The sequence below is a fragment of the Episyrphus balteatus genome, chromosome 1 (assembly GCF_945859705.1).
Source record: "Episyrphus balteatus chromosome 1, idEpiBalt1.1, whole genome shotgun sequence".
Taxonomy (NCBI): domain Eukaryota; kingdom Metazoa; phylum Arthropoda; class Insecta; order Diptera; family Syrphidae; genus Episyrphus; species Episyrphus balteatus.
In genome coordinates, this window is record NC_079134.1 from 12,858,206 (window position 1) to 12,884,392 (window position 26,187).

Consider the following 26,187-nt stretch of genomic DNA (forward strand, 5'->3'; position numbering starts at 1 on the left):
CATATAACAATGTGTGACAACTACTCAAGACTCAACTCTGAAAAATTTGAACCGTTTAACTAATATATATTTTCTGTCCTCTTTAAAGATTGTTATCTTAATAAAAAACATTTCACTTAAAAATCAATTAGTCAAAGCTACTTAAAGTGCGAAAAATGATATACTTTTTTGTTGTTATCTAACCACAATTGAATTTTTGTTTTTGTTAAAAAAAAACTGCAGTTGATATAAGATTTTATATTTTTTGTTTTCCTTTTTTTACCCCAATAACTATAGAATAGGTAACATGGCGCTGCAACCCTTATCAAATCTTGTTTATTACAATAAACTTCCAAGGTAAAAAAATAAAAATATAACAAAGAAGATTAGATACACAAACATTGAATTAAAGAAACAAACAAAACGAAAGGGAAAATAACATTCGACCGTGTATAGTGGGACAAAATATGACAAAAATTTAGAAAAAAACAGCTAATAAATTTAAAACAAATTGGATCTAACAGATTCAAGCAAGTAAATGAATGATTTACAAAAGTCTTTATTATAGGAAAGATAAATTAAAAAAAGGGGGTTATTTTCTTTGGTTTGAACCATCTGCTTCTGTCAAATGCGACAGTCAATCCTTGATAAGAAGGAACCTAGAATAAAATAAGACAACGATATTTTAAGACTCACAGAATTGTTTTGATTTACCTATAAAGAAATATCCACAAAAATTCAAAAATTAAGAAAAAATGGATGTTATACAAAAATTTTGAAAAATAATCCCAATTAGGGCATACAACCAGACCACTGTACATCATCATCATTTTCGTCGAATCGTTTCTTTTGTAGAACTGTTATCTTTAGCAGTTGCTGATCAAACTTCAGGTTGATATCATTCAAAAAGCAAGATAGTATCTGGCAGTTAAAAAGTTACATCTTATGGAAATGGAACTAAACGCTTTGTCGAAAAAATCCTACACGCTCAATACAAATTTTGAGCTCGGTGAAAAATCATCTGGAGAAGGAAAATTTGCTACTGTTTCGGAGGATGGCAAAAAAAATGGTACCGAGGAACTTCTTCAGCCTGGATCTGATATCCAACCAAAAGTTACCATAGAAGATGTTAATAACCTAGCTCAGAGGTTGTATGGGATTACAGTTGGGGAATTGAAAGAGATGATTTCTTATGATGATCGGAATTATTTTATTACTGAAGACAAGTAAGTTTCATTTTATTTTTAAGATTCGTATAAGTGTGCCAAATCAAGTCTTCAAAGTAGTTTCAATAAAGCATGTGATTTTAAAATTGTGTTAACCCGAAAAACAAAAACAAAATAATTCTACCTACTTTTTTTGGAGAATTTATTTGCTTAAAAAATGATGTACCTACGACTTATATGCGTCTTCATGAATATCAAGCTAAATTCGTGATGACTTTATTAATTTAGAAGCTTTGGATATTTGTCGTAAGATTGCGGATACAAAGCAAATATAGATTGTCTTAATTAACAAAATACACACACTGAAATAGAAAAATACAAAATAATATCTAGGTATTTGTCTGGGATAAGATGAAATAAGATATTACAATAATTGTTAGATCAACAATTTCAGCTTTCAATTTTTTTTTTTTCTAATTAACGATTTCCTAACTTTTCGATTTCGAATACAGGTGTAGGTATGTGTTATAAGAGTGCCGGATTACAAAATAGCGCTATAGATAAATCTTTCTCTCACCAAAACGAGTAAATATTTGTTAAATGGCAGAATTACTTACCTAAGTCCTTAAAGTCTTGACTTTCCTTTACTTTAACAGCAGGCTTTTAAAACAGAATTGACAAAAATAATATAATTAGAAGATATTTTCTGAATTGAATTCAAATTTATTAAATATATGTACAGTACATATGATTTTACTATTCTATCCTTCAATTTTTTGTTGGCTCTTCCAGGTGCACTTTCACTGAAAAATTGATGTTGGGTATTCAAACTTAGTTCTATAGTACCTACTTGTTTTTAATGAAATTTAAAGCCTGAATGTTAAAATTTTTGCTTTTTCATTTCTTTATAAGATTCCTTTAAATTCTTTGTTTTATTGAAAAGTTGTTTCTAGTAAATAACTAATAAATTTAAAGCCACTTTTATTCATAATTAGATTTTTTGGCTGCTTATATTAAATCTTTCAAATTATTTTATTTTGGAAGTAACCCAACAGGTGCTTTAAGAATTTCACATCTTTATCCAAATCTAAGAACCACGAAAAGATTTTGTAATATCATCCATACCCACATTATTAATGCTGTAGGTCCTTAGTCTATAATGTGCAAACAGCGTCACAATCAATCCTAGCTTATAACACATAATCTTAGGGTATTTTCGACATGGAACTAAATCCGATACAATCTGACTTTCTTGAAAATAGCTTGCATGAAATATAATTTTAAATTTTTTGGGCGACAAAAAAAAAACAGTTTTTTAGGAGCAGTCCCTTTAATGGCATATTGCAATGTAAAATCTTTTTAAAAAAGGATACAATTTTTCTATACTTAGGCAAAAGTTTTTTTCGGGTTTTGATAAAATAAGAATGAGCTCTTTTTTTTCTTTTAGTTTGTATCAAAAACATAAATTAAGATATACTCTTTCTTATAAAAATAAGAGAATCAATGCTTAAAAAGCTAGATGACGTCTTGTCCTTACCTTACCTATAATACCTAATATTTCTAATAAAACCTTTCCTTATCAAACCAAATCCTTCACAACTTTACCCTGGGGGGCACAATCAGTGGCGTATCCAGAAAAAAATTTGTGGGGGGCTGAAAAATTTTACAAAAATTTTTGATAAGGTAAATGTACTACAAATTTGTATCTTTTTTTATTCATCTTTGATCGAGAGAAAAGCGCTGTGCTGCGGTACTAAAAGTCGTATAGTAGCATTTTACTGCTCCCGACAACTTCGTACTACTGTCTCCTTTCACATTCAAAGTAGCTATTTTTCCAAGTTCTTGTATCCCAAACATTTAACACAAACAGCAAGGTGTTTAGTAATCTTTAAAAAAAAAAAACACTTTTTTGTTCGAACTTTTTCAGGTGCTGAATTCAAAACTGTTTACAGATTTATTCCTATCACGTCTAGTTTTTGAGCTATACTCATCACTTTTTTCGGTATAAATGCCCATATTTCCGCAATTCGACCGAAAGTGTACTGGCATCACTTTTCAATTTCACGTGAAATTGATCTTCGATCGATTTCGAAAACTTCGAAAATGCTTCGAACTGTCAAAACTGAAGGATCATCCATTTTTATTTTGTTTCTAAAGTTAAATTACTGCTACTTTGAACATGGATGCAATTTTATTGGCAACTTTATTAAGCAGAATTAAAAAGAAAAAATAAGAAGTCACATTTTGCGAGACATATGAAATATGTAAGTGAAAAAAAATATAAGTTTTGATAATATTTTGTCCAAAAATTGGAGATTCATTGAAAAAGATACCAAGTTCACGAGCAGAAACAAAGCGAATTAAATTCGATCAGAAAATCGAAATGAGCGAAAAAATGTAGAACACCTAATTTCACTATCGGCAACGCAAGTGAATGCTCAAAAAGTGAAATCCAGAACGAAAAAGTCTCAAAAACTAGTTTTCAATGAAATATTCTTTTGATGTTTAATCCGAAATATATATTTTTTAATAATATATTCCATTTTTAATACAAATCAGAAGCACAAACTGGAATTTGCTTAAATAAACCATTAGTTATGTTGACCACTAAGATATTGAGATATAAAAAATTTGTATTTCCAATATCTTTGAGAAAAATATTATTTTTGAAAAAAAGTAATATACTCAAGACAATAAAATACGACGTGATTGCATAAGAAGCTTTGCAAAATTTAACGGTGATGTTATTCGACGTCAAAACAACAAACGCATTATTTGAAGAATTCTGAATTGGACTAAAATCCTGAAAATCCTAAACCTCAACGTGAACTAAGGCACTTACTCAAGCAAACACAAACAACCATTTTATAATTTGGAGGGGGCTCGATCATTTGAGCTTCCTCTAAATCTCTACGATTTACGAAGAAGTTTCAGTTAATCATGTAGATTATGATGAAATCAGCTAAATAGTAACATGATTTTGGAGGCTGGGGGGGGGGGGGCTTGAGCCCCCTGAGCCCCCCCCCCCCCCCCTCAATACGCCACTGGGCACAATGGATACATCCAGATCCTAGTGAGATCATTCGACTCGTCGGATTATCACCCCGTTCAACCTATTCTAACCTTCTCATAAAGGAGTAATATTCGATTCTAAATTTAACTTAAGAATGCATGAGCAGCATGTGTCATCGCTTATTGTAAATTGATGATTAGTTTTCTGATAAGGAATTCTAAGATTTTAAAATCATTATTATGGATATTCTTCGATAACTTTTTAAATATAAAAATCTTAGATTTTATATGACAACATTGCATTTTAAAAATATGTACATCTATACATTAATTTAATTTAATTTATCGGAATAAAGACCAAGTAGAGTTTTATGTGATAGAAAAAGAAATATAAAAAGTCGATTAAAATAACCGATAAACATAGATCGACAATTTAAATTCAGTTCCGACAAAATAAGTTCTTTATAGTATTTCATGACTCCTCGGATTTTTGATAAGTTCAATGCTTAGAGGAGTAATAACATTTTAAAATTGTCAATTGTTATTATCAAAGTTATTTTTATAAAAGGAAACAAAAATCATTTGTGTTAAGAAACAGGTGACATGAAGAACAAATAAAAAGAAATGAATTATTGCCCTGTTTTATAATTATCTTATCTTTGTCGGTGTTCCAACACTAACTTTATCAGAAAGTGTCAGCATTTTAATCCTTACTTAATTTCTCAATCCGATAACAGAGTTTTATTAGGTGTCAGTTTAAATAGGCGTATGTTTTGTTTATTCTTAAAATAGCAGTGTATAGTACAAATTTATTTATAATTTTTAAAAATGTAAAGATGACACAATTTTAAAGTCTTCTTTTAATTCGTCTACTTAACAGGAACGTAAAAAATCCTCTTATAACTCGAACCTGGCCGCATGGATATACTTTGAAAATTTTAAATGCTCACGACTCCAAAGAACCGGAATTCATAGATGCCCAAAATGAATTACTAATGCATTTATGTATGAACACATTTTTTAAATCTTAAAAACAATAACCTCAAAAATCTTTTTTTTTTAAACCAGCTAAACAAGGCATTCAGTGTCCAAGACCTGTTGCTAACCTACATGGTAAATACTTCTCTGTGGAGAAAATTAACGGTGTCAATTATGTTGTGAGACTTTTGGAATTTATTCCTGGAAAAATTTTCAACCAAGTAACAAAGTCCAATTACTTGTTCTTCCAAAGTGGAGAGTACCTAGCAAAGGTCAATCGTGCCTTGAAGGTAGTATATTGAACTTGTATAGTAAAAAAAAAAAAAAACACATTAATAACAAATTTATCTTCTTTTTGTAGGACTTTAATCACGATGCTTATCAAACGCATAAAACTCTGTGGAATCTTATGTCCATTCCTAAACTTAGAGACTTCGTATACGTTCTAACAGATCATGGACGTAAATCGATCGTTGAACAGATCATCGAATCTTTTGAAACCAATGTCTTGCCACATGTCGATAAGATGAAGAAGCAAGTCATTCATGGAGACTATAACGAACAAAATATCATAGTCGAGCCGAAGAAAAACTCAGATGAATTCAGAGTTTGTGGTATCATTGATTTCGGTGATACGACCTACTCACCGATTATTTTTGAAATTGGAATAGCAATGACTTATATGATTTTGCAAGCAAAGAGTCTGGTAGCTGGTGGAGTATTTTTGGCCGGTTATGATACAAATAAACCTCTTAAGCCGGAGGAGAAGAAATTTTTAAAATATTGTGTGGCAGCAAGATTAGCTCAGAGTCTAACGATGGGAGCATACACACATTCATTACATCCGAGCAATGATTATGTGCTGGTGACCCAGGAAGATGGTTGGAAATTGATCGAAGATTTATGGGTTCATAACTTTGAGGGAATCGATGAAATATGGGCTGATGCAGCTGATAATTATCTGAAACAGAGTGACAAGTGATGGGAATGAAGATGATAATATTGGAAGTTTTTTTAGTTTTAAGATTTGTATTATGTTATGTTTATTTGAAACTCATTCTATATTCTTCATTATGCAACTAAAGTCAATTAAATAATAAATAAAGCAATAATATTTCGATAAATAAGATTATAAAAATATGATAAAATATGGTAAAAAAAGGATATTTAACCCCGAAAATCAGGTAACCTTGAACTTTTTTCCTTTTAGTTTTTTCAAACACAAGTTAATTTTGAAGCATTATCAAAAAGTCAATAAGTTTCAGTCTTTGGTAATAATTAATAAAATTGTAAGTAATTTCAATCAATAAAAAACAACACGTATACGCCATAGTGGCTATTTTTAGTGAAAGCTCTAAAAGTCGATAAATGATCGTTAAGTTTACGTTGTTGAATCCAAAGCTCACCACATATCGATTAGATGAAATTAGCGAAGTCGAAAGGAGTGCGAACTTATTTCGAAAATTTGAATAAGATGTTCTGTGAATTTGGCATAGAAATAAAAACACAATTCATTTCTAAACATTTTTATAGACATTTCCATAATTTTTTTTTTTTCATTCTTTAATTTATTTTTTTTTACAACAATTTTTTACATTTATTAATTTTTATTATTGTTTTGTTTCATGTTTTTTTTTTAATTTTTTTCTTGTCTTTTTTTTTATTTTTATTTTATTATATTTTTTTTTCATATATGACTTTTTTTTTTATTTTTGCAACAGAGTTTTTATTATGTTGAACAGAAGAGATGACATGCAGTAAATAAAATTAGAGAAATTTCTATTGTTTTTATTTTGTTTTTTTGTTATTTGTTTTTTTTTTTTTTCTGAATACAATTATTATGTAGTTATAGCATAGTTAATTTCACTGGATAACAGTTATATTTTCTTACTTTGACATTTATTTGTATATAGTTATTTTGTAGTAAACTATATTTCTATTGTTTATAGTCATTAACAACAATTATTTTTTTTTTTTTGTAACAACTAACAAATGTTGTATATTATTTTATTTTGTTTGTTTGTAGGTTCTTAAATTCAATTTTTTTGTTTTTATTTTTGTATTTGTATTGTAATCTATTTTGATTAGAGTTTAAATTGTACAGTATCCAAAAAGCATAAATAGCTGAGTGTTATTTTTATTTCTTAGTTATGACATGCCTACACAAAATGTATATTAAATTATTATTTTTTTTATTATTAAATAATGGTTTGATATTAGACTCTCACTGTTTTCCTGAGACAGGTCCAAAACAAAATTTAGCTTGAGAACGTAGTGATTCTCCGAATTCGGAATTGGGTGTTTGATGCTAGATTGGAAACAGTTTTTATTTCCACTTTAATCTGAATCTGAATTTTATTTCCAAATTCTCAAAAAAAAAAGTTTTGGCAACCCTGAGGCCGAAAAATATACAATTAAAGTCAAAATTATAGTAAAGGGTTTTATATGTGCCTTTTTGAATAGCTACTCATATATTTGTATGATGAGGATGAGAATTGAGGAGGCAACCAGAATTGTTTTCCTTGTAATTTTCATTTTACAGCCCCAAAGTAATTCATGATACTAAGATTTTCCTTATTGTTGAACATTGTTCCTTTACTTTAATTTTGGAGGCGAAGATTAATTTTTTTTTTGTTAATTAAATAGGATGTTGAGAACTAAATCACTTACGGGCTGTCGTTTAATGGAATGCATATAGAAAAATCATGGGTGCTTTCATAATCGCATGGTTGCTTTGTTTACATGCGGTCATTTGCGATCAGACTAATGTCAGAAAAACTATTTTCGCATGTATTTTACTTTGAATTTATGAACACTTTTTATGATTTGGGTCTTTTGTCAAAAGTTTGAAGTTTCAATTCAGCCTCTTCGTCAAAATAAATCAATTCCATCCTTTAAGAAAAAAAATCTTTTTTTAAACATTTCTCCAAATGTTTACAAATTTATTATATGCAAGAAATTCGCGGCTATTTTTGTTATTTTGACTTGAATTTTGAATTTACATTCAAAATTTTGATAGAATTGAGAAATAAAGGAGAGCTGTATCATTTTTTACGTCATGTTCCTTCTTTCTTCAAGTTTAAATGCATTGCGCATGGGAATTTTTTCATTTGCACATTTGCGCTGCAAATATTTGCGTTTTACATTTATGAACACCTGACATTTGTCATTTGCATTAATGAAAGCTTTGCATTCGTCAGACTTGCGCAACCATGCATTTATGAAAGCACCCCATTTATTTAATTCAAGATTAAAGCGCGTTTTAAAGAAAAATCAATGGACAAATAACATTTTTCAGACAGTAAGCCCCTTAAAGCAATCCAAAAATAGTCACATTTGCTTTTCTCGATGCACTAATATTGTCCAACCATGCAAAATTACCAAAAATGTCAAAAAAAAATGTTTTTTTTATCAACAAAAATCGAATTCTATGCACCGAAACTTATATAACGGTTTGCCATAGTTGCCATAATCAAAACTGTACCAAATTGAAATGGGACTCAATTTCAAGCAAAGCACCAATTTTCAGAATCATCAAAATTGGTTCACGAAGTCCAAAGTTCTGAGGTAAAAAACATTAAAAAAAAAAAAGTACAATCGAATTGAGAACCTCATCTTTTTCGGAAGTTTGTTAAAAAGAAAAGAAATTCACCCACAATTTGTATGCCAATTTTTTTTTTCACGAGTAAAAGCTTCCGATTCACACAAATAAGGTCTTTTGGAATGAAAAAAAAAAGATTTTATTTTTTGTTATTTCAAAAAATACTGATTTGAAAGAATTTTGCAACGGTCTTTTGAGTAAAAGCAAATATTCGTACAAAAGAATGGATGAAGCATAAATGGTGAAAAATAAGGCCAATATCGGACTTACTCGTATCTTGCAGTAAATCTAAAAACTAAACTTTGAAAAATGTTGTAAATTTACAATTGGAGCATATAACAATTTAAATGAATAAATTTGTCTGCCAATAGCTTTTCAATGGATTAAATACAATGTATTAAATACTATGAATTCAAAGAAAAAAGGACTCGTATTATTAATTATGTATTATTCATTTATGTATTAATCTTCGGGGTTTTCAATTGTGTGTTTTCATACATAACTTACTTTTTGGATTTGTGTTGGTGTTTTTACATTTCGTGTATACCTTTTTTTAATGCAATGCAAAAAAAAATAAAATAAAACAAAAAAAAAACTTTTTTTTACATTTAAAATACATTTATATTGTTTATAATTGTCGTTTACATACAAAAAATACCCTTTTTCTATGCTATGCTTTTGGATACTTTTTTATCATAATATTTGTTTTTGTTTACAAAAGACAAAAACGAAAAAAGACTTAAAATTATTACATTTTCTTATGAAATAAAAATAAAATTGTATATTATTTTTTTTTTTTGTTGTTTTAATTTTAAATTAGAAAAGCATACAATCTGTAACTTATTTAGGGTGTGTCACCAGAGAATAATTGTTTTAATGTTTTTATGACTATATTTTGATAGTGTGTATGAACAAAAAGAAAAATTTTTTTTTATACTTCAAGTTCAGACACGACAGACCTCTGAGATCTTTAAAAAGAATTTTTTGTAGTTTATAAATTTTTTTCTAAAAAAACTAAAAGTTTCTTTTGTTTAATTTCTTCCACCATCAGAACTAGTTGGCGGCAAAGCGGGTTGAGTTGTAGTTTGCCGATGATGATGCACCCCACCGCTAACAATAGTTCCACGATGACTCTGCATTACCGAAGAACTCTGCGGACGTCGACGTTTTTTAAGAAAAACAAACGAGCTGTTCTGTGATTGCTGCTGGTACGGATGATCCCGATGCGATACGGAAGCATGTCCGTACAGTGGATACCAGGGGAGGGCGAATTCAGCGGCCGATAGCCGCGGAATACCCTCTCCAAATGCCATCACAGGTAACTCAGTTGTAAAGCAAATTGTTTGAATTGAATCGGGTGCAGGGAAGAAACTTGTTGTAGCTGAATCTTCTTCACGCAACTCGTCCTTGCAATGGCGACGTTTGAGTCGTTCGATTCTCCTCTGTTCCCGAATCTGCTGGACATCCCATTTCTTTCTTCGTTTTTCATCGTATTCGAGTTTTGCATGGCGCTTAAGGAAGGTTTCATCGGATAAATCTTCTGTTCCTTCAATGCTGTAGAGCGGATGCACTTCGTGCACTGTCCATTTGGGAATCTCTAGCATTGGTGCCTCGGATTTAAGGGCATTGGCTTCCTCTTTGATGAATTCGTCACAGAAATCCTCATCTTCCCACTCACGGGTGGAGTATAACTGGGTTGTGGTTAATTGACCACAGCGTCTGGATCTGCGTGGGTGTTTTGCACCTCGAGAAGATTCCTAAAAACAACAAATTCATTAGTTTAGTTTAGTTTGTTTTGCCAAAATTAGACAAATTAATATAAAAGTATAGACATATGGTTAATAATATGACAAAATAATAAAATTAAGTAAGAAAATTATTACAAAATGTAAATAGTACAAGTAATCAATAAGTAAATAGAATTAAATCATCATCCATTGTAATGATGTTTTTTTTAATTTTTCCCTGTTTATATCTTGAGAACGATTAAAAGTTTCATAAGAAGCATAATTAGTTCTTGTATTCGATTTGTTTTAAAATCTGTCCGAATATTAGGATTAACAGATATTTTGGAACATAAAAAGGACGAGTCATTATTTCCTTTTAAGAGTTCAAATGCAAATAAAGCCTCAGATAATTCCCTACGATTAGAAAGACTGGATGTATTAATAACTTTTAAACGATTGGAATAACGTGGCAACACAAACGTATCCGGGTTCCACCCGAGATCTCTCAATGCAAATGTTTAACAAAAATTGTTTTTGGACTGATTCAGTTTTTCTAACATCAACATCATAGAACAGAGACTAAATAATACAACAATATTCCAACAATGAACAAACAAAGGTACAGTAAATCGCTTTGGTACTATAAGGATAGTCAAATTCGACAGATCTACGTTTAACAAAGCCAAGCAACAACATGCTTTTATAGTGTGCTATGTTAATATGTTGTATAAAAGTTAGTTTTTTGTCAATGACAATTTCTAAATTGCATCTTTGCGAACTAATCTATGTTCCTAAATGGAATGGAACTCAAAATAATAGTGTAAATAATAATGTGAACGAAATTTTTACTATCAAATGTAAAAGATTCATTATAAACTGTTTCAAAAAAAAAGAAGCAAATAAATTACATATAAATATTGTTTCAGAGGATACAGGATTTTCAGAATACATCGTTGATGGAAAGTTGCTTAAATTTCGATTTAGGTTTAAAAATTTGTTAAAGAAACGAGGAATTCTTTTTTATGATAGAACCTGTCTTTTAAAAATAAATCTATCGTAAACATAAATCTTGTCGTGTTTATTAAATTCATCATTTATGACCAGAGAACGGATTTTGTTTTCTTTGCTTTTTTTTGCGTTATCATAAGAAAGTATAGACGGTTCATGTGCCCCTAATTCCAAAGACATGCTTTCAATTATGCGTTTTTTTAATCTTTTTTTGGCAATTTTGTTTTTTGTAAGCCTTTTTTCAGTATATTTTAAATCGAAAAAAAAACTTGAATCTAAATTTCTATAAATCATAATAGCTTGAAATTTCGTTCACTTCAGTTGAGATTATTTCGCTTTAAAATATGGCAGTAACACTGAACACATTAGAAAATAAATTACACTGCCCAACACACAAAAATTTTCCAGAACATGGTTTATCATTTCTTACTAAATTTAGGGTGCTGATTCCAAAAGTAACATTGGTTTTTTTCTAGAAGCTCTGGTTTTTAAATTATTCATACATGAAAAGGCATAGAAATTCATACAATTTATTTTTGTTAAATTTTTTTTATATACAAATTTTTTTTTCTTATTTTTTATTTCACTAACTGAACCGAAATACATTACATTCAAAAAAAAAAAATTTCAACAAAACCTTAAGAACGCTTGTAATAATAAAATCTAAAAAAAAAAATAGTATGAAATCACCCCAAAAATGTGAAAAATTAAAATATCTAAAAAAATAGAGCTTTTAGAAAGTAACCAGTGTGATTTTTAGGCTTAGTGAACCCAAATGCATTAGGTTCGATAAGAAAATTTCTGGAAAATTTTAATAAACAGTTAAAATAAGCATAACTTTAAAATAAGTACGAAATAACCCCCAAAATGTGTAAAACTTAAATATTTCAAAAAATAAAGCTCCTAAAAAAAAGGAATGTGATTTTTAAGTTTATTGTCGACCCCAAATACATTGAGTTCAATATAAATTTGTCTGGAAAATTTTAACAAACGCTCAAAATAATGTCGTTTTCGATTGGAATAACTCAAGGATTCACTCATTCTGAATTCCAATAAAACAGTTTAAATCGCTTCCACTCAATTCTGAAATTTTATATCTGTATTGGTGAATAATCAAATAAAAATTTTTTGCTTTTCTACTAGAAAATTTAGTTTGACGTTTACTTATTTAAATATTAGTGATTTTGAGTGAATTCTGTTTTGAAATCAAGAAGAGAATTTTTATTTTCAGAAGCGTTCTGTCTGTCATATTAGTGCGAATAAAACACTTTCAGAAGGCTTCTGATTGATTCCGGACGCTTCCGGAGAGCCAATCGAAATCGACATAAGAAAAACTTGAAAATTAGTATGAATATTTCCCCAATATTATTTTTGAGCTTACTGAACCCAATTTTCAATTTTCAATTTAAGTTTATTGATGTCGTTTTCGATTGGAATCACTCAAGGATTCACTCATTCTGAAATCCAATAAAACAGTTTGAATTGCTTCCACTCAATTCTATTTTTTTTGTGTTTGTGTTTGTTTTTCTGTGAAATTTAAAATGTCAAATATGGCATAAGACTTGAAAAATAAATTAATATTTGAAGAAATTAGTACCTAATATTCAACAAATTAATCGGGAATTCGTTTTGCAAAATATTTTAAAAGCTTAATTTATCTGTTTAAAAATAAATAAACAAATTAATTTCAGAAAACGAAAAAAATTTAAACGAAAAATAATAATACAAAATGATTGAGTGTATCTTTGACATGTGAGTATTCATGTATTAGTGTTCCTTGATTTGATTCTGATTTGAAATCAAGAAGAGAATTTCTCTTCTGAGAAGCGTTCTGGCTGTCATTTTCATGCCAATAAAACGGTTTCAGAAGTCTTCTGAATGATTCCGGACGCTTCCGGAGAGCCAATCGAAAACGACATAAAACGCTTTCAGAAGGCTTCTGAATGATTCCGGACGCTTCCGGACTGCCAATCGAAAACGACATGAGACTTTCTTTTTTTTACATTTGTTTTTTAAAAGTAATAATACTAATACTAGGTTTTATTGCTGACTTTGAATTGGTCTAGCATAAATATTTTATAAAAGATTTACATTGTCTTGTGGACAAAGTAATAGATAACTTGACTAACTTGAAAGAATGTACATGTACACATTGTGATTGGGTACTTAAAACTAGATAAAAACAAAATTAACAAGAGGCAGATATCGACTCGTGCCAAAAAGGACACAAAAGTCCCCTCATTGACACGAGTCGACATATGCATCATATACTGAAGCCAAATCTATAAAATTTGATATACCTAAATCTTTCTGGAAAATTTTAAAACGTTGAAAATTGTTGGCCAGTATTATAGGTAAGATTGAATAGGTACTTTTCTTTATTTATTTATTTTATAGCAGGATGCTCTTTCCTTAAAACAATTTTTTTGAAGTTCAATAGATTCATAATTAAATATGAATGCTTTTTGTTTGATTTATATTTGCCTTTTTTTTGAATTTTGTTGGTCATAAAAATCCTTTCCCTGAGTATGATTCCTGAAAATTTGATAATCGTCGGAATCAGCTGAGGCTATCCATTTACGATTATTTTTCAGATTTTTCAAATTTATCAATATTTTATCATACCATAGTGGAGTGTTGTTGCATTTAATTACTTTTTTTTTTTGTCATACAATTTTCAAAACTTATCCATTGAAATGAGCTATGCTTTGGCCATAGGGGCGACTTTATGCTTAAAAGGACGGCGGCATGCTTATCTCGGGCACGGCTAAAGCTCGTCGGACGAGGTGGTTCTTGTCCTTTACTAACACTCTTGGCTCACCGATTTTTAAATTAAAAAAGGTTTAAAAAATGAAGAAGGAGAAAAGTATTATTCTATAACTTTGATCGGACGATAGAAGAAAAGAAGTAAAAAAAAAAAGTGAATCTACTCCACATTGCCTATGCCATTACCTTGACTTGTCGATTTTCGATAAACTAAATCTTAAAACTAGCTAAATTCAAGTCAAAAGATTGTCGACTTACCTGATCACGTTCCATTGTTGAATCACAGCTAACACTCTCATCCGAGTCAATCTTAATCTCGGGTATCTTCAAACTTGGCGCCGACATCACCGACAACGGTGAGGACATGTCAATCGGCCGCACCTTCGCCCCAGTCGACATAAGTTCCGTAGGACTTTGAATCTTTCGAATCTCCTCATCGACACTATGCTGACTGTCCTCGACCATTCCTATCACAGAAGCTGCAATCGTCGCAGCATCTTCCCCCTCCGACACTTCCCCAGATCCATTTGATGGACTCTTCCCCGGGAGACTAATTCTATGCAAAATGATTTTACTAATCAATTTGCCATTGCATTCGCCAATAATATTGCCACTCTCTTCGTCTTCCTCATCCTGCCCATCGACAGTTACATTCGACTGAATTTTGTATTTACTCTTTTCTGGTAAGACTTCTTCTTTAATTTCAGTTTTAATAGTTTCTACGAATGATCTATTTTGGAGTTGTTTCTCCAAACTATCATTCTTTGCTTTTAGCGAGAGATTCTCTTCTTTCAATCCGACCAAAAGCTTGTCTTTGGCTAGCAATTGATCGCTTTGTTCTTGAATCAAATCCATGTGTAGAATTAACATGGCTTTGAGTTGTTTATTCTCCTTGAGGAGTGACATGACATCGTTCGATTGAGCTTGGGGATTAGCTCGAATGTAATTGCTACTTTCGTTCGTGTGACAGTACACATGATCCAAATTGTACTTTGTTTTACTGTCCATCATAGCGACGGCTATTTAAGACTTCTTTTTTCTAACAAGAAATATTCCTTCTAAACGTTTTCAATCGACGTAAATAATAATAAATAAATAACAAAAAACACAGATAAAGATTTTTTGTTTCCCTCCGTTTCGCATTCGTGTGTGATTAGAAGAAATTTGATGACATTTCTCTCAAAATGTTGCTTGACTAGTTTTTGAGGGGAAAATAGAAGCTGTCAAGAGCGTGTGGTGAGTTTTTATTTCCCCTACCACCACCACCGGTTTTTGACAGTTCACAACAAAATGCGTAGATTTGCTGTGTGGTGAATATCAACCCAGGAGAGATTTTTGTGTGATGCAAAAAATTTCTAAAAAAAATTTAATTATTTTTTATGATGCGGAAATTTCTTTTGTTTACAATTGCAATAAATTGTATTTAACTGCAGATTTTTGATAAAAATTTTAGCGGAAAATATATTAAATAAAATGAATTTTAATTTGACAATATTTTTATAATTTAATTTACGGCGGAAATTAGTAAATTTTTTATTATAAACAACTCGCGTTTGTGGCACATCTTTTGATGATTTCCGATTCGGCTTTTTTTTCATTTTGGTGTGTTGTTTGGCAAAAATATGATGGCATGGAAATGGAAATTTCACCATGGTGATGTGAAAAAGAGGGGAAATTTTTGTTATTTCGTTGTTGGTTAGATTGAAATTCAGGGATGGTATGAAGTAAGGTAGAGATTGCACTGGCAAAAAAAAAAAAAAATTAATTTAAAAGAAATGTTCAAAATCATAAGGTGTGTTTTTTGTTTATCTATATAGATTTTGTGCAAAAAGAACGACATCGAGATATTTGAAATCAAAACAGTTTACGTGTTACATACAACAAAAACTTTATCTGTATAGATTTTTGAAAAATCCAGATAATTATCCAGATTTTACTTTCTCTCGATAAAAACAGTAGTGCCAAGTGCCAAAATTCCCATACAAGTTATCGATAATTTGTATGGGATCCATTTTAGCTCAGATAAAATTTATCGATAATTTGTATGGGAGCTAAAATTTAGCGCGAGCAGCGTACCAGGCTTATGCTGTTTTTCTGCTTTTCAAAATTCTGCCAGCATTATATTTGAACAAAAAAAATTCTGCTAATTCTGTTATTTTTATAGCATATGCGCTGGCGAAAGAAAAATACACCTCATTAATGTAATTCAACATTGGTACTTTCCAAAATTTTTTTATTTAAGTGTCGCAAATATTTTTTGAAATGCATATACTGACTTTCTTTCAAATAAAATATGTATACTAATTGGAACCGATGTTGTATATTCCTTTTCTTATTCAAATTTTTGAATATTCATCTTTATTTGATAAATTAATAAATTTCTAGTTATTTTCGGAAATGTTTAATATTAAAAACCTTTTCTTAATATTTTCAAATTTATTCATTTATAAAACAAAAATTAATTCGCATTTAAAAAATGACAAATTATGTAGGTAAGTAATCAAATAAGCAGATAATTTTTCAAAAAGATGATTTTACAGAATTCTGCAAAAAATTAAAAAAGGGTTTGGAAAATGTTAAAAAGCGCGCGCTTGAAAAGCAGAATTATGAAAAGCAGTATTTTGAAAAACAGAATTTTGAAAAACAGAATTTTGGAAAGCAGAATTTTGAAAGCAGAATTTTGTAAAGCAGAATTTTGTAAAGCAGAATTTTGAAAGCAGAATTTTGACAAAAGAATTTTGACCCCGGCAGAATTTTGACCCCAACCCGTTTTTTTTTGTCCAGTTAAGACCAGTGGTACTAAAAACCACAACTAATGTAGCTAAGAATATACAAATGATTTTTGGTTTTTTTTTTAATCCAACATGGATGTAATGGCCATACCAATACGGAGTTAAAAAAAAACATGAGCATGGCACATTTTTGACAGACAGCTGCCAAAGTGGTGCCAAACATTTGGACGGATTTCAAAAATCCCGATGTTGTTTTTTGCACAATGTATATAGATAAACAAAAAAACACAACTATTGTGCCTGGCTACACAGTGATTTTTCAATCGATTGAAAAATCACATGCGGTGGCTACACACTGTTGTGCCCAATCACGTTCCACTTTTAAGCCAGAACTATACTTGTCGGATCGTCGGATGAAAACGGGGGGGAGCAGCGCTCGCAACCGCACTCGACGGATGAAAACTTGTCGAAAATACAAAGAAAACAACAACAATTGACAGTAGCTTCCGACTCCATCCGCCAATTATGGTTCTGGCTTTACATTTTTTAGGAACAAACCCTTCGTGAGCATCTTAATATTCACCCAGTGAATGCTTCCATTATTTTGTTTTGTGTTACATCCCTGGATTTTGTTTTTCGGAGCAATATTTTTCCGAACTCCGAAAATCATTGCCGCGCTTTTGTTTACAGTTCAACCTCATTCAACATCTCATATTTTTTATTTATTATTTATAAATTTATAAACAAATTACAAATCCAATAAAAAAATGTCTCTCTTCGGTGATGATGGCGTCGAAGATCTTTTCAACAATGCAAATGTTGACGAAAATCGTCTTCCAAGTGATGATGAGCAGGAGAGACCTTTTGGAGAAGACGACGAAGGAGCTGAAGGTGGTCAAAGTGGTGAACCAATCAAAGTGGAACCGAAAAAAACTCGATCGGTAAGAAACCCCCGACCACGTCTAACAGTTGACACCCTCCAAGGTGCTCGTGGTATTCATACAATCGAAGATTATTTCAAAGACATGAAATTCCTCGGAAAAGGTCACGAACGTAAAGATTTAAATGAAGTTATGCGTCGTTTACAACATTGGGCACATCGAATGTATCCAAGTTATAAATTCGATGATGTTGTAGCGACTATTGAACGTTTGAGCAAAAAAAAACCATTACAAGTTCATATGAGTAAATATCGATTGGGAATGATTCAACCTCAAATTATTTCCGAGAATCAAGGAGAAAATGAGGAAGACGAAGTTGCAGAAGATGAACCTTTTGATGAATTTGATGCTTTGCTTGGGGAACAGATTGCTATATCGAAACTTGCTCCGAAAACACCGAGTAGTAGTCGCCCGCATAGTTCAATGTCGGGTAGTTCATTGACAACACCGGCATTTGGCAGAGGAGCCAATGTCATGTCGACTCCTTATTCGGGAGTCTTCAATTTAGATGAAAGTGATTTGGCACAACCTTTGCCACCTAGTCAACCTTCAACTCCTGCCAGAGAAGCATCTCCAGAGCCAATATCTGAGAAACCAAAGCTTTCTTCCGAACAATTGGCTAGAATAGCAGAGAATCGAAGACTCGCAATGGAAAGACTGAAAGCAAAGAAGGCTCAGGAAACCTTCTAAGGTTAAGTATATTATTTTTTATTTTTTTCTCTTTTTTTTTGTACAAATGTTTAAAAATTCATACACAATAAATATTCTGGTTTCTCTTATGTTTGTACTTCCTCCCTTTTTTTAATACTCTCTTGCGACTTTCGACTTTTATCGATCCTGAAAGAATGGGAAAATCCTTTGTAATTCCTCTTTGTTCCGACACGCCTCGACCTGAGGTAGAAATTCCATCACACTGATTAGATAGATCTGTAACTGCTGTCGTCGTTCCTCTACAAAAATCCGATTCATATTGCCAAAGTGTTTCTTTGGTGGGAATTCAATTGTCGATATTCCTGGGTGGATTTTCTTCAATTGCTTATGGAGTTTATGGAACTCCCTGTATCGCCGCATTACCAACCAATGTTCTAGTCTGTCACGCATTGTTATGTGGACTTCGTAAGAGTAATAGTTACGACTGCGAGTCGTAATGAGTTTGGCCTAGAAAGAGTGTTAAAATAATAAGAATACTTGTTTTCACTTTATCAGAATATTGAATGATGTTAGCTTTGATAAAAGCTTTTGATATATTATTAATTTTTTTGGAAGATACTCATTGGTCTTTAGTAATAGTAAATTAAAAAAGTGCTATGATTCTAAGCAAATTCTAACTCAATTTTAGGAGTTAGATATACCTATGTTTTATTACCATTAATTTTTTTTTTAAATCGAGTTTTGCTAAATTCCGGTTTATTATTAAGGGCTAATGTTTTTAATACAAAATCGAAGGATTGCCAAGACTTTTTTTTTTCCTGAAATATTTACATTCGTTGTAAAAATGACTGTTAACGATAATTGCAATCAAGGAATAGAAAAATTACGTGATAAGGAAAATTTTCAGACATGGTAATTCGGCCATTCCATTTTAACTTTGAGTACATTTTGACGATTGTTATCGAGCCTATCTTGTTGAGGAAGCAATCTTTTTTCTTGAAATTTTTTGAGTCTTAAGTGCTCATAATAAAGTTGATGTTCTTTTTCACGCAAAAATAATTAAAAGTAGCTAAATTATTCACAGGCAAAGACGGTAACGTCTTCTCTGTTACCGTTTTTATTTGGGATTAATTTGGATACGTTTAATTAGTTTTTCGTGAAACTTCAACAACATCGAATTTATGATGAGCTCTTTATTTTCACCAAGTTTTAAGAAAATAGAAGAGTCAATATGTCCTCTCCGTTGCTTTGGAATGGTCCAGCTGAATGTTTTTCATGATTGTGTAACGGATCCAGTTATTAAAAAAGGATGCTGACAACTCCGGAAGGCAAAAGCAAAAATTGTTCTTAGTAGAATCGTTGTACGTTCATATTCAAGAGTATGTGAATGAAATCATAGGCACCTCAAATAAATTAGGAATCATTAAATTTCCCGTACCTGGAGAATGGATTGGTGCTGTAAGGCTCGCAGGTCTAAGAGAAAATTTCAAGTGTTTCAAAAATGGGTATTAAAAGTAGTGGAAAAATATTACTTTTGAAGATATAAAAGCTAAGCTTTTTTATCGTTTTCCGGAGCTAAGAAGGAAGAAGATAAGCAAAACAAACAAAAATCTAATTTTCGATGCTACGAATGAATGAAAAAAGGGCATTAAGCTAAAAAAATTTAAAAGAAGAAATCTAAAGAACGCTTTAAATGCAACATGTAGCTTGGCCCAAAGTTCTAATGTTTGGTATGTCGATGCGGGGCTTCACGACACATGACTTCCGACAAGAGCTGATAATAATAATTGAAGAACCATCAGTACAAAAATTTGTAACCGATAACAACGAAAAACTCAAAATGGCAAGTTCAGGCGATTTAACTTTGGAAATGAATGGCAGAGTTCGGGATAAGAAAAGTTTTACTCGTATTATTCACAAACCTTTTGTCAGTTTCTCAAATCGTTAAGAACAAAAACAAAGTTATTTTCAAAGATTTTATGTGGAGCTTACAAGCTTCAAGAGTAAACTCCATCATGCATTATTACAAAGGTAGAAATGGCTGTCAGGAAAACGACTGACACACTTAGACCACTTATTGGTCCATTGTGATAATTATTACAAAAGCATCAACAAAAAATCTCAGCATGGGACCGAAGACCAGGACTACGTTGACCTTTGCCAAATGAAAGATCAAATTGTCAAAGTTAGAGGATTCTACGAAGATGGCGATGCTCTAAAAAAATGTAAAGTATTATCCAAAGTAAACAAGCTCGACTAATTTTTAAGCACATTTGATCTCGGGCTGAAAATTTTAAATGCTATGAAGAACTAGAGGAATTCACGATACACTTCAATTCTATCGTTGATTGCGTGGGCTGTTAAAAAAAGGATTAAAATTGACTAGATGGATCCTATCACTGCATTTTGCAATGCGATCTTTCTGACAATATTTACATCTAACAGCCATAAGGATGTGATGATGGTAGCGGCCGCATATGAAAAAAAGTCAATTTACGGTCTCAAGAAAAGCTGTCGGCAATGGAATATGAAGTTAAATGCAGCTCTGAAGAAATTTGGTCTCAATCAATCGAAAGTCGATCCCTGTCTTTGCCATAGTCAAGAAAAAGAATTCTTCGGTCTAAAGGAAGAACTTATTAACTACATACGATTTCAATAGCGGTTAGTGAGTTTTTCTTTTGAACCGACGAATCATGGTTGGAGTTTATATTGATGACTTGCTCATATTTTGGAAGAACATCGAAACAAGAGATCAATTGAAGACATTTCTAAGCAATGAATGTAAAATGAATCCATATACATTGATCAATCAAATTATACCAGGGAAAAATTAGCAAGATTTTGTATAGAAAACTGTAAACCCGTTTCGACCCCAAGTGAGTTAAATCAGAAGTTATCAATTAATTAATACAAATTAATAATAATAAAAAAAAAAAAAATGTCCTATATTAAGAAGCGGTGTAAAGTTTACTTTGGATTTCCGAATGAGTGAATCCTTTATTGAAACCAATCGAAAACGTAAAAGATACAACAAAGAACTACTCAAGAGCACAAAAATTAAAGAAACAATAAAGATCAATGAGTGTAATTAAATTTAATAACAATCCGATCCGACTATTTTCTTACCTGAGGGATTGTGATTAAGAAATTTGCTGTTGTTTCCGTCACAGCATTGTGTGTGAGCCGTCGCAATTGCCTGTTTTCCAAACTCAACTGGGCCACTCTGGTTTCGAGCAGAGTGCATCGCTCTGTCATGTCACGGAGTTTCTGCTCCAGCTCTGTGGTACTTTGCTGACGAAATACATTTGGATTGGAAACAGCTGACGATGACTTGCTGCACTGGGATGATGTTTCACTTTTTGTGTCAGCTTCGGCTTCCAAAAGAATCTCCGGTTCATGAGGTATGATTTCGTGATCGAATTTCTTAGTTAGCATTTCATGGAGTATCTCGGTAAGACATTCCGGTTCATAGTCAACTGTTTCTTGTGAAGGGGTACTTTCGGTCACTTGGGTAACAAGCTCTTCGCTCCCTCTGCAGGACTCTTTTCTCACTCTATTTGGTAAAACCTCGCTAACAACATCCTCCGCTGCCTCAACACCTGCAATGGGCCTCTCTATGGCTGTGGTCTTTTTTAGAGAGCCAATTGGAGATGGAGCATAAATAATTGGTTCTGGTTTTCGTGCCAAACCATAACCAACTTGTAAATCCACCTCCTGTGTGTCGACAGCGAGAGCAAACAAAATCGTATTCAAACCATCGGCAATTGATGGGAGCAAATTGGCTGCCTCCGGATCAACCATAAATGCCCATGATTCATAAATATCCCCAAGACTTGGATCATAAAGCCAAGTCAGAATATACCTTCCCAAAGAATTCTCATTCAAAGAAGCTCTAATAAATGCCTTGGCTTTGCCACATTTCGTCGTGACATTCTTCAATCCATCAAACCTTTGTTGTTCATGATTTGTTAAATGTTTTTGACAAAAATCCCAAAATAAAAAATCATTTGTTGTTGTTGTATTACCTGAGACTATCTCATGAACATTTTGAAATATTGCTATCGGCAAAGATGTTGGTTGCGATTTAAGGCCAAAAAAGAAGGCGTCTTCGAGAGAATTTAATAATCGAGCAGTTACGTCATCTTTCTCGGTAGCCAACTCTTTTCGACCGCCAAATTGTTCCTGACATTGTTTGGCGGATTTTATTAATTTATTTAGAATTTGATCACGTTTGATTTTTCTATTTATTTCGGGCATTGCATTTGAATGATGAGTATAATACGCATTTTATTTTTTGTTTTTTTTGTGGAATGGAAAAATTGGTGTCTTTATTTGTTTAGGAGTTTACTCTCATTTATTTTGCAAATTATTTAAAATGATTATTTTTGTGGCACTTTCCACTTTGAAAATTGAAGAAGGAAATTTTGATTATTTTCAAATTTTTATTTATTTATTTTGCATTGGGAAGAAAAAATATCATCAGAGAAATGCAAATAAATACAAAAATGGCATCGGCGATCAGCTGACTAGTGGCAGATGTGTCATGAATACAGTTGGCAGAACTGTACATAAAGGTGGAAATACAAATTTATATAAAGGCAGGTAGGTGAAACATTTTACTCTTTTGGTGTGAACACCGAGAAGGTATTCGGTAGCGGAGCGGTACACCGCACTGTGGTAACTTTTTCCAATAAGAGCGGCCAAAAGAAATTATGATATAAATATGCATGCCCACTTGTTGGAATATATTTTTTAGTTAATATAGCTTTTTACGGCCTTTAAGGTATAACTACAACGGCCACTTTTTGCAAAAAGTCAAAATTTTAAAACTCATTTTGTGATAGTTTTTCCGACCAAAAAATTAAAAATAATGATGCAGAAAGCTTATTTTTTGGTTTAAAAAACAATTTTTGTATTTTTTTACAAAAACAAATGGGCTTGAAAGAAATAAAAAATTTTTACTTTTGTAAATTTCCCACTTTTTCACTTTTTAGGTCATTGTAGTTATGGCTTTAGTCCAAACAAAAATTTGGCATTTCATTCCGGTGGAGCTTACTTGGGCTCATAAGTTGACTCAACGTGAGACTCCTTGTTTGGACTAAAGGCCGTAAAAAGTTCTATTAATAGCCCTATTCTGGCAAACCTCACAAGTTATAAGAACCTTACAAGGTGAGCTGAATTTGATTTTGTGAGGTTTTCGGGTCACAAAAACTTTCAAATTTGTGATCTGCTTTCTGCTCTGAAGGAGGCCACAACTTACAAAATGGGTTTTGATAGTAAGAAGCTTGTGAGAAATAAATCCTGACAAAATCGAGTTATGATCACCTTGTGAGGTTTTTGTGACTTGTGAAGTTTGCCAGAATATAGTAATATTATTCACTGAATTTTGCTTTTATATGCTTTTTAATTTATCATCGATCATTTTTTGTTTACTAAAATAAATCAATTGGAAATCATTATTTTTTCTTGATCCTTTAATGTTTTTGGGCTAGTGTATATTATTTGACGAAGCTAGAAGGCCCAAAAAACCGTTTTTTGACCCTAAATCTAGATTTTGGTGAATTTTTACATACCGTTTTGTTGCCAGTGAAATAAGCTCGCATATGATGGTCTACCTTTCGGTGGGGTTTTTTTTGTTGTTGTCATCTTTCGTCGTTCCTTTGGGAGAGCCTTTTCTTGAAAATTAAAAAAAAAAATGAAAAGGTTGAACCTCATAAAGAAATAAAATGCACGAACTTGCTCTAGTGCCAGTTGTAAAAACGTGGTTCAGCCTCGGATCAGGAATTTAACCCACCGATTTCGGCGGATTAGCAGTGGATCAAGGATGGATTTAACTATTTCAACCTATATGGACCTAGAACCAGTGCTAAAAATCAATTTTACCACTGAATTCAGAAGATAAAAGTTGCTGATCCACGGATCAAATATTTGTACAACTGGGCCTTAGGGTTCAAGTTGCTAGAATTTTTAAGGCTTTTTATATAGAAATTTACGGCCATATTATTCACGATGTAAAATTGTCAAAATGTCAAAAATAAATCCAAAACCAAAATAGTTATCAAGATTATAACTATGAAAATAGTTAAAAAGTAGTTAAAAATGACAATTTTTTTCTCTGAATATTATGGATTTGGATTTATTTTTGACATTTCAATTTTTTTACATCCAGATGTATTTTTTAAACTAGTGAATAATATGGCCGTTTGTAAATGTAATTATTGTAGGTACATAAAAACAAAAAATTAAAAAAAAAAGACATACAAATCGTTTTTCAAAGGAATAAAGGCTTAACTACATTGGCTCAAAAAGTGAAAAAGTACAAAGTGAACATTTTCAAACGCATTTTTGTATAGTTTTTCGGCCTGAAAAATTAAAACAAATAATGCAGAAAGCTTATTTTTTGGTCTAATAAACAATTTGTATACTCTTTTCCACAAAACAATTGCGCTAACCAGAAAAAAAATATTTTCACTTTTGTACTTTTTCAAAAAGTATTGTATGTAGTTAAGCTTTAACACATCATCTGAAATCAAATTGCTTTTTAAACCAAGGATACAAATTCATTTATGTTTTATTAAGATGCATTAACAAAAATTTAAAAAATAAATTAAAAAAAAAAACTAATTTTTTATAAATAATTTTTTGGAAAAAAAGTTTTAAAATAAAATTGGTATGCCATTTTGAAGAAATCACTAATCAACATCTAAAACCAAAATTTCAAAAAAATTCAATTTCCAGTTTTTTGAAAATTTTATTTTTCAATTTTCAAATTTTTTTTTTAAATCCAAAAAATAAATTTTTCAAAATTTTATTTTTGGTTTATATTAAAATTATGTAAATGCTTTTTTTTACAGAAAATTTCGTTGAAATTAAATAAGTAGTTTCAGAGAAAATCGGATTTAAAAAAAGGGTTATATGACAGGTATCTACCGTTGATAATGATTTAAAAAAAAATTTTTTCATTGAAAGATATACCTTGTTTGAAAACTTACATTTGAATTCTTTTAACAAAATTGTTTGAGCCGTTTTCGAGAAATTTCAACTTTATCTACTAACATCGGTATATGACAAGTACCGTTATTTTTGTCAAAAAAAATAAATTCAAAAAAACTCTCTGGAGAGTCGTCAAATGACCCTACATACCAAGTTTAACATCAATCAGTCCATCCGTTTAGGCTGCAGCTTCGTTTACAGCCAGACGGATGCCCGGGACCCACTTTTTTTGCATTGTCTATCATCGCAATGTCATGTCTGATTGTTATATCTCAACTTTTTTTTGTACGAATGCATAACTTTGATAGTCCGGCCTTATCCCGCACTCCATATTCGTATCGGAAATTTTCTACGATTCCCGAAAAAACAATCACGGAATCCGTTCGTAATGGAAAATTTCATACAAATCGATCTTGTGATTGTTTTTTCGGGAATCGAAGAAAATTTCCGATACGAATGGAATTCGTGATAAGCCCAAGTACCTATATCACAAGTAAAAAATTTACTATGTATTTATGAATTTTATTTATTAAAGTGGGAATATAAATTCAACTACATACACTAACTTTAAAGTGTCAACCCTGGCACATACACAAATTTTCCAAATCAGCTGTTTCACTGATAAGAAAAATC

The 26,187-nt window shown here is 31.3% G+C and overlaps 4 protein-coding genes across 4 annotated transcripts; 2 read left to right on the top strand and 2 right to left on the bottom strand.

Annotated features, from left to right (window-relative positions):
* Positions 1-835: 835 nt before the first annotated feature.
* On the top strand, positions 836-6,262 carry LOC129906187 (hydroxylysine kinase). Its single transcript, XM_055981860.1, has 4 exons — positions 836-1,205; positions 5,038-5,162; positions 5,226-5,425; positions 5,497-6,262. The coding sequence occupies exons 1-4, from the start codon at positions 925-927 to the stop codon at positions 6,115-6,117; spliced, it is 1,227 nt and encodes a 408-aa protein (XP_055837835.1). The 5' UTR covers positions 836-924; the 3' UTR covers positions 6,118-6,262.
* A 3,282-nt stretch (positions 6,263-9,544) lies between these two features.
* Positions 9,545-15,840, bottom strand: LOC129906184 (male-specific lethal 1 homolog). The gene is made up of 2 exons (XM_055981858.1): positions 14,496-15,840; positions 9,545-10,493 (listed from the first exon to the last, which is right to left on the bottom strand). The coding sequence occupies exons 1-2, from the start codon at positions 15,246-15,248 to the stop codon at positions 9,768-9,770; spliced, it is 1,479 nt and encodes a 492-aa protein (XP_055837833.1). The 5' UTR covers positions 15,249-15,840; the 3' UTR covers positions 9,545-9,767.
* A 1,792-nt stretch (positions 15,841-17,632) lies between these two features.
* Positions 17,633-18,697, top strand: LOC129906189 (protein TIPIN homolog). Its single transcript, XM_055981863.1, has one exon. The coding sequence runs from the start codon at positions 17,737-17,739 to the stop codon at positions 18,598-18,600; it is 864 nt and encodes a 287-aa protein (XP_055837838.1). The 5' UTR covers positions 17,633-17,736; the 3' UTR covers positions 18,601-18,697.
* A 25-nt stretch (positions 18,698-18,722) lies between these two features.
* LOC129906186 (sorting nexin-29) lies at positions 18,723-22,985 on the bottom strand. Its single transcript, XM_055981859.1, has 2 exons — positions 21,688-22,985; positions 18,723-19,068 (listed from the first exon to the last, which is right to left on the bottom strand). The coding sequence occupies exons 1-2, from the start codon at positions 22,816-22,818 to the stop codon at positions 18,739-18,741; spliced, it is 1,461 nt and encodes a 486-aa protein (XP_055837834.1). The 5' UTR covers positions 22,819-22,985; the 3' UTR covers positions 18,723-18,738.
* Between the last annotated feature and the right edge of the window lie 3,202 nt (positions 22,986-26,187).